Below are 12,851 nucleotides of genomic sequence, written 5' to 3'. Positions count from 1 at the left end.
TTCACTTTGAGTAAGCTAGTTTCAGTTTGGAGTCAGCTCTCATTTTTATCTTCATAGCCATGGCAGATGAGTATGTGCTTGTATGGGTGCATCTTCAGTAAAGCCTCCTAAGAGCTCCTGCAGCCTGAGGCACATCCTTCAGCTCCTCTGCTGGGCCTGCAGCAGTAGCTGCAGCAGTTGGCCAGGCTCTGGCATATGTTACTTCATTTGGCATCCTTCTTGTTCCACCGTGCTGTATTTTTCTGAAGCAGCTGTTAGGTTTTTCTTTCCAGGTTTGGAAGTTCTCAAATCTTTACGGTGTAGAAAACTGGGCATATGAAAACCTGGAGGCATTGCATCCCAGAAAGCAGCTTGCACACAGGAGATATATACTATGCCAGTATTAATTTTTTTTTTTTGCAAGGTGCTTTAAAAACTTTGTTTCTCTTCTGTTTTAACCAACAGGTTCGCCATAAAATGACACAAAAGGTTTATGCAATGAAGCTACTCAGTAAATTTGAAATGATCAAGAGATCAGATTCAGCCTTTTTCTGGGAAGAAAGAGATATCATGGCCTTTGCCAACAGCCCTTGGGTGGTTCAGGTAAGGATAATGAGTAGTAGTAAAATAATAATGCCATACATTTTTCCCAGTCTTGAGCTGGTTTTGAGTTCACATTGAAACTCAAATCATGGTTTAGGTTCAGATTTTACTTTTTAAAACATGTTTGCAGCACTTTCACTGAGTTCTATGTATTTGTGTTAGACAGTAGATTAATTTGCAGTTTAGTCACTACAAATGCATTATGAAACAAACCGATTTTTGAAATACCTACAGAATTATTTGGAATAATAGGGAGGTTACCTTTCCAAGTAAGAAAAATCTGTATAGAAATATAGAAACAAATACCAACATTGTTTCCATTCTTTCTTCATGATGCAGTCAGTGGATCACAGGCAATTAGCAGTGGGAGTGCTTTAAGTAATTCTTCTCTTTTCATCTGTGATGTGGTAGATAGATGAGTGCACACTCTGAGTCTCCTGTAAGACAGGAGATTTTAGCAACAGTTTGCTTGAAACCATCTTCATGTTTAGTGGTCAGCTCAGACGTAATATCCAAGTAATGGAAAGTTGACTTCCTCACCTGGTTTTGAACACTGTTGTTTGCAGCTCTTTCATGACATGTATCATCATCATGTTTGTAGTAGAATTATGCCTTCGGGAAGAATAAGTACTGAATATTGCAATTTGTTGTAAATTATACCAGTTAATAAACGAGTAATGAAAGTGTATGCTTAGAGAAACTGTTAGTACTTCAGTTTGTTAAATAATTAACATACTTAAATGCTCTCACATATATTGCCAGCTTCTGTATATTTCATAAGTAAAGACTGGCCTTCAGGTTTCCATATGTTCTTCATAACAGTTTGCCTTATGTATGCAAGAAATGCTTTACAAAGTTTTTTTATTTAGATGTTTTGCTGTTCTGAGAATATTCTGTGTTCTTACTTATGTTCAGCAGGATTACTTAACCAAATAGATGAATTTTGATTTAGTTCTTTTATTCTAATGACAGTAGTTGTCTGGAATGATTTTTACTTTTCACTTCCAGCTGAGAGTAACAAGAAATGTACAACACTCAATTTTCAAAGGAAAGTGTAGCAGCTGTGATATAAATGTGTGTGTAAATTGCAACTGCACTTTGATTCATTTGTCATTATGCCTTCTGTGATGAAGTGTACTAGTGTGTTATATTTAGGGATTGTGTCCGATATGATAGGACATTGAGCTGGCTTTAAGAAAATGTAGGTCCTGTTCTGAGCTAGAAACTGGGACAGATCACAGTGCTTCGCTGTGCTGCCTTTTTTCTGTGAAAAACAAGTGAAACCAGAGTACTAGATAATTTAGATTTTTTTTTAATGAAAGCCCTTGAGGGCAGTAATGAAAGTGCTGTATACAGGCATAGTGTTGTTATTAATTATTGTGTTATATTAATATCTTTACACGTGAGAATACAGAGAGTGTTTTGGATTTTAATTTAGATTTTAATGACCATTGTATATGTATATATTGTATATAATATGTATATATTGTATATAATATGTATATATTGTATATTTGTGAAAACAAATACAATGCAATATATATGTATTAAATTATGTATTTATAGCATAGGTCTTCGGTCTGTAATATACAGTTAATTTTTATCTAAAGGTCAAATCTCAATAGTAATGTTTCCTGCCTTTCATGGTTCCTCGTCCTCTACAAACTCCCTGTTCTTGATTTCTCTCCTTTCCACACATCCTCTTTTGCAATTGAATTTTGTGTGGGTAACTTAAAGGTGTGAATGACCTTAGGTTTCAATGTAAAGGAGCAGTATTCCCTGAGAAATAAAGTGAGAGACTTTCAGATTGAACGTTGGATAGTAATGCTTTTTGTTAGTTTGGGCTGTTTTCAGACCTGGTGATCGCTGAGTGAAATCTCTAAAACTTCAGCCCTCTAAGGCTAAACTTACTTTCACTATCGTGCTAGTGGCAAACATACAAGCTGCAACCTATACCAGACTATTATTTTATTGTTAAGCCTAATTTCTTTGTATTGTGTTGTAGCTGTCTTCAGGAACATTTTTTTCTTTCTTATTTCAGTATATATGTTGATTTAGGATAAAATTGGAAGTGACGTGTTTTTGTAAAGATGTACAGAGATAAGCAGATTTAGATGCTATCCACTATTGTGCTATTTTCAGATCAGTGCTCCCTAGCTCAGGTATGGTATTTTGCATTTTGACTCAGCGATAATTTTTAATGCCAAGAAACATAGATATGTAGAAGCTCACACTCCTGAAATAATCAGGAAATCTTTTTTCATTTTCTTAAAATGAGGGGCTTTTGAAGTTCATTAAATTTGAAAGTACTGTCATAATTAATAGAAAATGTAGATAATTTAAATACAAAAGATATTTTACATTAGTCTTGAAAACATATACTCAGGTTTAATGAAACTTCAGGTTCAAGTGCTTTACTCTTTTTCCTAGCTGTCTCTGAGAAGTAATTTTGTTTTTTTCTTTTTTTAATGTTGCAGCTATTTTGTGCCTTTCAAGATGACAAATACTTGTACATGGTAATGGAGTACATGCCAGGTGGAGATCTTGTAAACCTTATGAGCAACTACGATGTGCCTGAGAAATGGGCCAAGTTCTATACAGCCGAAGTTGTTCTTGCTCTTGATGCAATTCACTCGATGGGCTTGATACACAGAGATGTGAAGCCTGACAATATGCTTTTAGACAAATATGGGCATCTGAAGCTGGCAGATTTTGGCACTTGCATGAAAATGGATGAAGTAAGTATGCCACTGAATAATTTATCATCTGTAAAACTGCAATTCTAAGGTTATTTTCTTATGAATTACACTATCCAAAGGGATATTCATCAGATTGTACACTTGGTTGGAAAGCTATTCCTTGCTTCCTAGTTTTAAATACAAGGGTGCTTTAAATAGTGCAACTTTTTTTTAATAAAACTCTTCTGGCACACGAAAGAAGCATGTAAACTCACTTTTTGTTATTTTTCTTTCTGTTATTTTTGAAGACGTGTGTTTATGAATTTCTGAGGTTAATCTTTTTTTGGCAAATATCTGAAAAACCTGTGAGACAACTCCTTATTTGGAACATTAGTAACCTTGAAATAATTCATAAATGACATTTTTCTGTAAATGAAATTATTTTATAGCCGCAGTACCGTCCCTATTTATCTTTTACTGTCTAATTGTTCTCATAGCATCCTCTAGTGGTCATTAAAATGAGGTCACAGTAAGGCAGCAGTGGCATGTGATACACTAAATAAATTTATGTTAGCTATTTCTCAAGATGTCATACATTTTTAACTGTTCAGATTTTACTGTGTAGAGCCAACATAGTTTTCTAATGAGGTTGTATAAGAATATTTTATTTTTGTAATAAATAAAAAAAGGGTGTAATACTCTACATAGACTTAAAAATTATTCTGCCTTTATGAGTTTGCATTTTTAACATCTGCCCTGACAAACAGTATTATGCTGTAATTTACATAATATATTCTAGTGAAAAATGACAACATTCTAAAAAAGCTATGTATGAATTTGCCTAATGATTTGCCGGGCCTTAGAAAAGTTTCTGTACTAACGTTGGCAAGAAGCATCCTTTTAAGTTCATTTGCTTTAATACATTAGATATTTTTCTGTATTGTTTAGGAAGTGCTCGATGCAATCTCTGCAATGTACTTAATCTGTATTTGCACCATTAAGTTAATGTCTCTTCAGGGGTAGCTAGATAGAATCTAGATAGAGATAAAAGTACTGTCTCTGGTTTGGGTTTGTTGGATTTTTTTCCTCTGTGATCCTGTGACAATATATTAACTTAATTGAACAACTGCAGCTGTTTATGGTGATTGAGTACTCTGTTTAATTTTGCTGATATCGTAGTTATTATTCTAAAGGCATAGATTGTTTACTCAATTTTGATGGTTTACGTGCCTGTATTTTAGGTTACAGTGTTTATTTTGAAAAAATCAAAAGTAGTACTTGATCTCTTAGTTTACTCCTTAAAAAATTAATCTTGGTTTTGAGCCAGTAGGCAGTCAGTCTTAAAGGAATTTGATGTTCGTTAGAAGAGACAATGGGAAAAAAAATAAAATCAAAAAGGTCATAGTATAAATCTACCAAAAAAGGATGATCCTTTGTGGTATTTTAGAGATCCCAGAAGTGGTAAACCTAAGCCTTTTTTTCCTTTTTTCCTTTTTTTGTTGTTTTTGTTAACAGGATGGAATATTAAAATGTGGATGCTCACATTATAAATGTGAGAAGTGCATGCTCATTTCTTGTGAGGAATTTTGGTGAGCACCAGTTTGGACTGGGTATCATCAATGAAGCCGTGATTTCCTAAAGAAGTTAATTTTTTAACAGATTACATTTTAACTTCTTTGTGTTTCTCAGACTCAGTGGAATGGCAAATATCTTTTATACAGGAAGCTTTAGAAGTTGAGAGGTTCTGGATTGTCTCCAAATCTCATGCTACTTCTTACAAAACATGAACACATCCCAGCTGTGTAAATACTATACTGGTGTTGGCAGGATGATTTCTAAAAAATACATGCTTACCCAATAATTTATTTTTTCTGATTTGGAGTTCTTTAAGCAGTTGTGCACATTAGTATCTTCCTTGTGCCGTTGAGAGCCCAGGAAAATTCTGCTGCAGTTTCATGAGAGGCTTTTTTTACCTTTGCTGTGGGCTTGAATTCAGTATCCTCTTAAGTTTTCCAGGCCAGTCCAGGCCTCTGGAGCAGAATTCCTTTTTACCAGTATGTGAAAAGAATTGCTAAGTGTTTTAGTGATCTTTTCCAGCATAGAAGGAACTGGTCTATTTATGTAATTCAGTTGTGATGGTTTGAGGGTTTGTAGGCTCCTTTCATGTTTTGCTTTTTTTAAAATCTGCAACAAGGTGAGTATTTCTGCAATAGAATAAAGATTGGAGTTGGCCTCAAAGATTCCTCAAGTACGAGTTGTGGTTCCCGTTTGGTATTTAGGTATGATAAGGTAACGCAGGGCAGGTTTCATCAGACTAATGTTCAAGTTTTCTGTAAGAAACTAAGCTTTAGTTGGCTTTGGCAGGTATCATGGAGTCCAGAAGTGTTGCTGAGCTATAATACTGCCTTGTGCTAACTGTTTTAGAAGAGCACAGGTTTATAGGATATCTGTTGAAAAGAGATATGACCAAAAGAAGGCAAGTTTACCATTTGGGATTATCACCTCAGCTCAAGCAGTTCAGCTGAAAGAAGGGATGTGTACCCTTTTTTAGAACTCAATTTATTTCTCATTGAAACTTGTGCAATACTCTCCTGGATCCTTCTTGCTTCAGTTCATTGTCTACAGCACTCATGCAGTGCTAACACCTGATCTGAGCTATCCTAACGTTTCCACAAAAGTACTCTTCAGCTCTTGTTTACAGAAAAGAACTTCCTGAGGGAGTTGAAAGCCTGGTTCTCAGCCTTGGATCAATACAGCGAGTCATTCAGGTCTGATGGAGATCCTCTTGAGGATGAAAACTAAACTACTTCGTCTTCAGCAATATAATACTTCTGAATGATGCTAGGAAGCACTCCAGCCTCACTGCCAAGCTGTCCTGTAAGAACATGCTGTTTCTGCTGGACAGCCTTTTTAATCTTTGAACATCTCTCACATAGCTGCAGAAGATAAGTTCCAAGATCCACCTTGATCTTTTTGAGGTGATGAGAAAAATGCTGGCCTGAGACTCCCAAAAGGAAGCTTTGTATGAGAACTGCTATAGTAAGTGTGCTACTTGTGCATAAAACAGGTTTAGTATTCAAAACACAGGAGCAACACCTTGTCCATAGAAAACGCACGCTTTAGATCTCTTCAAATGCTGAACTACAGAAGGCAGAAGTCATCATGCAGAATGTAGGGACTGATGAGATGTCATGTACTGACATATATTGCACAGAGAGGACTTCCCTCTTTACTTGGCTTTGATGCACTATTCTATGATTCTATGATTCTATGATTCTGTGATCATAGAAGCTAGTCTGACTGTGGTGTCAAGAGTTTCCGGTACCTAAAAATACATACAGAGCAACACGCAAGTTCTTTGAAAGAATAAGTGTGCAAATGAACAGAAATCTGGGAATATCATATTCAGGTGATAGTGGACCAACCTCCCCAGGAACATGGTAGAATCCCCATTGCTGGAGGTTTTCAAGAGGCAGTGGGACAGGGTGCTAGATAATCTTATCTAGGCTCCCTGTCCCATAACTGGTTGGGGCAGATGATCTTTCAAGGTCCTTTCCAACCCATGCTGTTACGTGATTCTGTGAATGCATTTTTAGATTTATTCCTGAGACAGAAGGTAGAGAGTTTTACGAGGTTCAGAGAGATACAGTCCATTGAAAACTGGTGTTAGCATGCAGCAGGGCCCTTTCAGCTGCAGAAATGTATTTTGGGGTGGTTTTTTTGCTATTCATTCTTTTTGCCATCTTGTCTGAAAACTTACAGCGTTTTTACCTGGAGTTCTTTAGCATCTGTAATGTCATTGGAAAGAACCAGCTGTCAGACTTGGGTAGGGCTGGTGCTTTCTTGGCGCACAACCTTTGCTTTGTTTGCATAACAATAAAGTATCAACATGTATAACATTAAAAAGCATGTATTAATTACAGAGGAAAGGGAAATAGGGTGTTATTAAGTGCTTAAGTGTCAACATGACAAGGCTATGACTGAAGCTGAAGTCTTCAGAGAAATCTTTCAGAACTGTGACTTGGTTTTTAAAGAAGCTTCTTGCACAGGGAGGGATTCAGGTGGCTTCAGCCAGTCTTCACCAAGTGAAGATTCAGACTTTCCCTTGTTCTGGTTTTGCATTTGGCTAAGGAGGAGATCAACATGCACCAACATCAGAGTCCCATTAAGATGCCGTAGTCCTACTAGATCAGCAGAATCACGTGAGTCTAGAACAATTCCTCTAGTGCTCAAAGCAAACTAAGGCTAAAACTTCAGAGATGACCTGCAGGCTAGTGCATAGAGTGCTGTTACAAGCAGGATTTTCAAATGTTTCCTGCCATGTGCCAGATGCAGGTTTGAATGTTCTTAGCTTTAGATTTATGGAAGCTTTGGGCTTTAGTTTATTTCCCAGTATAAAAATGTGTTCATCTGTATTCTTCTTTGTCCAAAGGGTGCATTAGTTCTTCTGAAAAGAATTAACTTTGTTTTCTTATTCCAGGATGATCCAAGCCCTGTGTTGTCTGGTTCATAGTGTAGAAAGCAGAAGTTAACCTGCTCTTCATTCTGTAGCTGACAAGTTAAAACTTCCTTTAGGTTTCAGCTTCAGTATTGAGTTCTAGAAAATGGCAGGCATTTGGTGGGAGGATATTTGAAAAGACTCCTTAGGTCTCTGCAGTATTTAGTCATCTGCTTAGTTTTTCCCTACTGATTCTGACTTTCTAGGATTCTGGTTCGCTACATAAATGAAAGCTTTTGACAGTTCATATTGTGTATGAAAAAAATACTGTAATTGGATGTCTGATTTTTACATGTCAATGCGATTCCCAAAGCAAAGGGATTCTCTTCCTTTCTTTAATATGTATTTTGACTTTAATTGTTGCTGCTAGTATTTTTTATTAATATTCAGAAATAATCTGTATTGCCATTCGTGCTGATGGCAAAATGCAGAAAGAACTTTATAAGATGACTTAGAAAAGATTTCAGCCTGAGAGGATGAAAAATGAGTGTATTTTTGGTACTTCCCTAACTTCATCCAGGATTTCATTTCATTCATCCATCTGGTCTCTCTGGAATGAATGCAGTGAACTTGATTAAAGGGAAAAAGGCTTATAATCGTGCCTCAGCATGCTGGCAGATCTGACAATGCTTCTGCATCATTTAGGTCCTGCAATTTTAGTTGAACTGTGAAGCAGAGGATGAAGCATCATTCCATTAATACAGCTGTGTAAATAAGTTTATAAAAATAGCTTTTAAAAAAAAAAAAACTTTGCTAGTGTTTATAAATAGTGTTTCTTTTTTTTTTAATCTTTAAATAAAAAACAAGGTGTGACTATAAAAATTTACCTATAAGTTGATTTATTGTCTGAATTAGAAACAGCTGCTACATATCTACTATGTAGGGCCTAGAACTCACAGCTTGTGAAAATCAGTCTGAAGGTTTTCCCTGAATTCAGTGAGATAAAGAGCAGTGTGATATAATGTGAAGCTTCATACTGAAACCAATTGTAAAAATATTAAAATTGATCTGTTTTTGAAAGATGTAATCAAGAAAAAATGCTGTGGAGTAGTCAGGGGAGAGTACATTACCAGCAATTGTCCTTTCAGTCCTTAAGCTTCTGGAGTGAAAACAGAGTCTTTCAAACACATTACTCAAACCACACATTTTTGGGCTGTATTTTTTATGTTTTTTTTCTGGTCTACTAATAGGCAAATTGTGTAAAGACTCAGAAGTATTTTCAATTGAGCTGTTTGAATTCTTACTGTTGCACAGACAGGTATGGTGCGCTGTGATACAGCTGTGGGAACCCCCGACTACATATCACCTGAAGTTTTGAAGTCACAAGGGGGTGATGGTTATTATGGACGGGAATGTGACTGGTGGTCTGTAGGAGTTTTCCTTTTTGAGATGCTAGTTGGTAAGTGGTATTTCTTTTGCTCATCAGATTATCGTTGATTCTTAACTGTGCCCTCAGCTGTACTTCGCTGCAGCGGACTGGTTGTACTTCGCTATCTAACAGCTTCTGACTTTTGGGTGATGCTGTTGCTTCATTCCTGTTCGCTTTGCTCTCTGGCTGCTTTTTACTCTTGTGACAGCTGTTTGCGTGCTTGCTTAGTGATTAGTTCCCTGACTCGGTTCAGCTTAAAACTAATTCTTAGAATAGTTTTAACTGGGGTCAGCACCTCACCATCTCGTGAACATTTGTGCCACCTCAGGGGCAGTACTGAGTTTTCATCAGTAAAGAGACGGAAAAGGAGTAGGAAGGGCACAACTGCCCTTCTCTCTCTTCTTTTTTTCCCCCAGCACTGGCAATGACTTCTATTGCGTGAAAACAACTCTGAAAGTATGGCTTGATTCTTTCTTTTATGCTTGAGTCAGGATTTTCCAGTAAAATACACTGGACTGCTATGGCAACGAACATTGACTATAATCTGTTAAGTAGATGAGTCATCTGCATCTTAAAATGCAGTGAGGATCAGTATTATATTCTGGTAGCAAAACACTGATTATAGAAGTATGGAATCAAGCATATAATTATTAAAAATCCAAATCAGCATGTTCTGGGAATATTGCAGATTTGATGTATCTGGTATCCTGAGCCAGGAAAGATATTTGGATGTATTACAGAATCTCTGTGTCTTTCAGAATTAAGCATTTTGACTTACAAAAAGCATGTTTTGTAATTAATAGTCTCTCATAAACAATTTTAGCAATAAATAAAGTTGTTCTGTTATTAAATATTTGACATAGCCGTCCAGAATGTTTTGTCAGTCTCTTATTTTTTTCCCTTTCCTTTTATCTGAGGGAGGATTCTCCCCTTTTTATCCTTCTAAGGAAAACATTTTTTAAAACAAAAGCTTACTTAGTTTATCCATATCCTCCACATTTCTAGAAAGTATATATATTGTTTATATTTGCGTATCACATTCTGCCTATGGTCTTCCAAAACAGTATGCTTTAAAGAAAGCACAAAAAGCATCCTGTTGTTACGGTTTTAGTAAAGACACAGTGCTAATGAAAATGGTACTGCTTTTTATTGTGCATTTAATAAAAAGCTAAAGTGTTGCTCACAGGATGAATCTTAACATGAATTCAGTGATTTAGGATAGTTCTGAAGTGTGTCCTAAATAAACGCTGTTTCTGAGATTAAAGACAATTGAGAAGGGGAAGGTTTGGAACGAGGGAGGCAGCAGTAAATATCAGTGATCCCCTCCTCCAGTGTACTGGTGTAGCAACCAAATGAATTCACTAAGAAGTCTAGACATTTTAATTCAAGCTGGTGTATCCTAATGTCTTCTTTTGCCATAAAATGACAGAAAGAGACTAAAGGTAGGATTCTTGCATTTGCCTTCAAAAAGACTATAAATGTGTTTTGTCCATTTGTCTGTTTATACATTTTTTCGCATACTTAGCTTTTGACATTTTCAGTACCTTGTTGGAAGCATGGAGTCAGTGTGCTCACTGCCCTCCCAGGTAATCCCTACCTGCACACAGCACACAGGATGGAGGAAAGAGCCTAGCCCATGCGATTGATTGAGTTCACCTTCCTCATTAAACCTGTGGATTAGTTGTGGGAAAGCAGTTATGTAAAAGTTGCAGCCTCTTGATTACTGACTCGACCATTTATATATTCAGAATGTTGTCAGTTAACTTGAATGTCAGTTATCTTTATCGCTACTGATTCTTCTCAGTTGTCCCAGTTTTACCTATCTTAAGGATATTCCAAAGAAACTAGACGTAACTGAAGTCAATACTGCAAATCTAGGGTTTGGGTGGGTGAAGAAAGTCTCTGATTTTAAACGCACCATGCCCACTGTGGGCACCCAAGCTAATGTAATTTGTAAGACAACAAGATTTACTAATATGGGTTTAACAGTGCAGTAACACACTTTGAAGGCTCCTGCTCAGAGCTGACTTGCCTTAGGCAGCTCCAGGGGTAGTTAGAGTAGACCTACATGCTTCTGAACCAGTCTTTGGAGAGCTTTGGTGGAGTCTTTCGAACTGATACGCATTAGCAAATCTTTAATGAGTTTCAGTCCATTATTCCTATGGAAGCACTTAAACATGGGGATTTATCTGGATGTCAGCCGTCATGTAAATTAGAAACCACAGTGATAGTTTTCGGGTAGAACAAAAGATGTAGTTCACTGGATAAGATTTTGGTAGTGGCTTGCAGGATGGGAAATGATAGTTTGTCACACAGGCATTTTAGAGAAAGAGTATTTTCAGTAGTATACATTACTTTGTACCTTGTGTTCCCTTTACTGTTTGTGATTTTTTAATAAAACACTATTTTAGGTAAAAGTGCTTATAGACTTCCCTTTATGTATTTTGTCTTTTTCAACTTACATGACTTGAACATGACTCAAAATCACAATCCATTTACTTTTCAGGCGATACTCCTTTTTATGCAGACTCACTAGTAGGAACGTACAGTAAAATTATGGATCATAAAAACTCGTTACATTTCCCAGATGATGTGGAAATCTCTAAGCATGCAAAGAACCTTATCTGTGCCTTTTTAACTGATAGGTAAGTATATGTATTATTCTGGTACTGGTTTTAATTTGGGTGGTATTAGTACATGTATATTGTAAAAATTAATTCTTTCCATTACTTCTCCTAATCTCTGTTCAGATCTCTTCTGCAAAGTCTCCTACTCTCTAGTTTTTCTTTTGGAGTGTTTTTTCCAGGTATTGTGTTTTATTTCCATGAGCAGTTCTGACAGCTCCTGTTAACAACACAGTTTGTGCCAGACAAATCCTTCTAATTGTAGTGTATAATACATAACAAACTTGTAAGATTGAAAGTGATTTCTAAGCTCCAGCGCAGGGACCAAATTTTTGTGCCCAGTGTTCAAGCAGGTGTTACTTTAAAAAAAGCAAATATTTTTGTGAAAATAAGCATGTGTATACTGAATTTAAGCTTTCTTAGAATGTTTGAACTTTTTTTCATTTGCTTTGTGTTGTTGCATTGACAAGTATAGCAAGTATAAGAAACCAGCAATGATACTGTTTTGGTTGTAAATAAATCCTAGCAGACTCCCTTTGTAGAGCTGAGACATTTATTGATATTAAGCTGTGTAAGCTTTTTCTTCATGTAAACATTTACCTTCTTTTTAATTCCAGAAAGCAGAGGTTGTCTTCAATTACTCTCATTTACAAGAACATCACTGTAGGTCCATGGTTAACTCTGGATTGATGATGCATTCTTATGCTTTCCTGTGGCCACCTGAACTCGGTTACAGCAGAGCAGCTAGCCTTCATAGAATGAGGGACTGGGGAAAAAAATTACCCTCTAATGGTGTTTTGCATTCAAGGGGAGACTGTTTTCTCTGTTGAGCAAGGTCATGGTTGCTCAGGAAGGATATGCTCTAACAGCGTTTTTCACTCTTAGTAGCTGAAGGGTAGAGAGCAAATACGAATAGAATTTAATAATGTAAATGTGGCGAGGTGTACTTCCACTACGTGTGTCCGTCTTCCTGTTTATATTAATACAGTGCTCGAGCGATTTATTTGAAACAGATGCCTTCTTTCAGTATGCGTGATCGCTGCTGAAGCACTTAGAGAAGGAATAAGCGTCGACCCCATGATTTATTAGTGCTTTTGCAC

General features: G+C 36.5%; 1 protein-coding gene across 2 annotated transcripts in view; it reads left to right on the top strand.

The window, feature by feature from the left end:
• Nucleotides 1-12,851, top strand: part of ROCK2 (Rho associated coiled-coil containing protein kinase 2) — a 105,055-nt gene that overhangs the window by 59,146 nt on the left and 33,058 nt on the right. For both annotated transcript variants that reach the window (XM_065681628.1, XM_065681629.1), the window contains exons 4-7: nt 445-582; nt 3,060-3,320; nt 9,013-9,157; nt 11,634-11,772. In XM_065681628.1, coding sequence (XP_065537700.1) covers nt 445-582; nt 3,060-3,320; nt 9,013-9,157; nt 11,634-11,772 — 683 coding nt within the window. The remainder of the gene's footprint in view (nt 1-444; nt 583-3,059; nt 3,321-9,012; nt 9,158-11,633; nt 11,773-12,851) is intronic.

The sequence above is a fragment of the Lathamus discolor genome, chromosome 5 (assembly GCF_037157495.1).
Source record: "Lathamus discolor isolate bLatDis1 chromosome 5, bLatDis1.hap1, whole genome shotgun sequence".
NCBI lineage: Eukaryota > Metazoa > Chordata > Aves > Psittaciformes > Psittacidae > Lathamus > Lathamus discolor.
The sequence above is the reverse complement of the archived record's forward strand: the minus strand, read 5'-3'. Positions and strand labels throughout refer to the sequence as shown.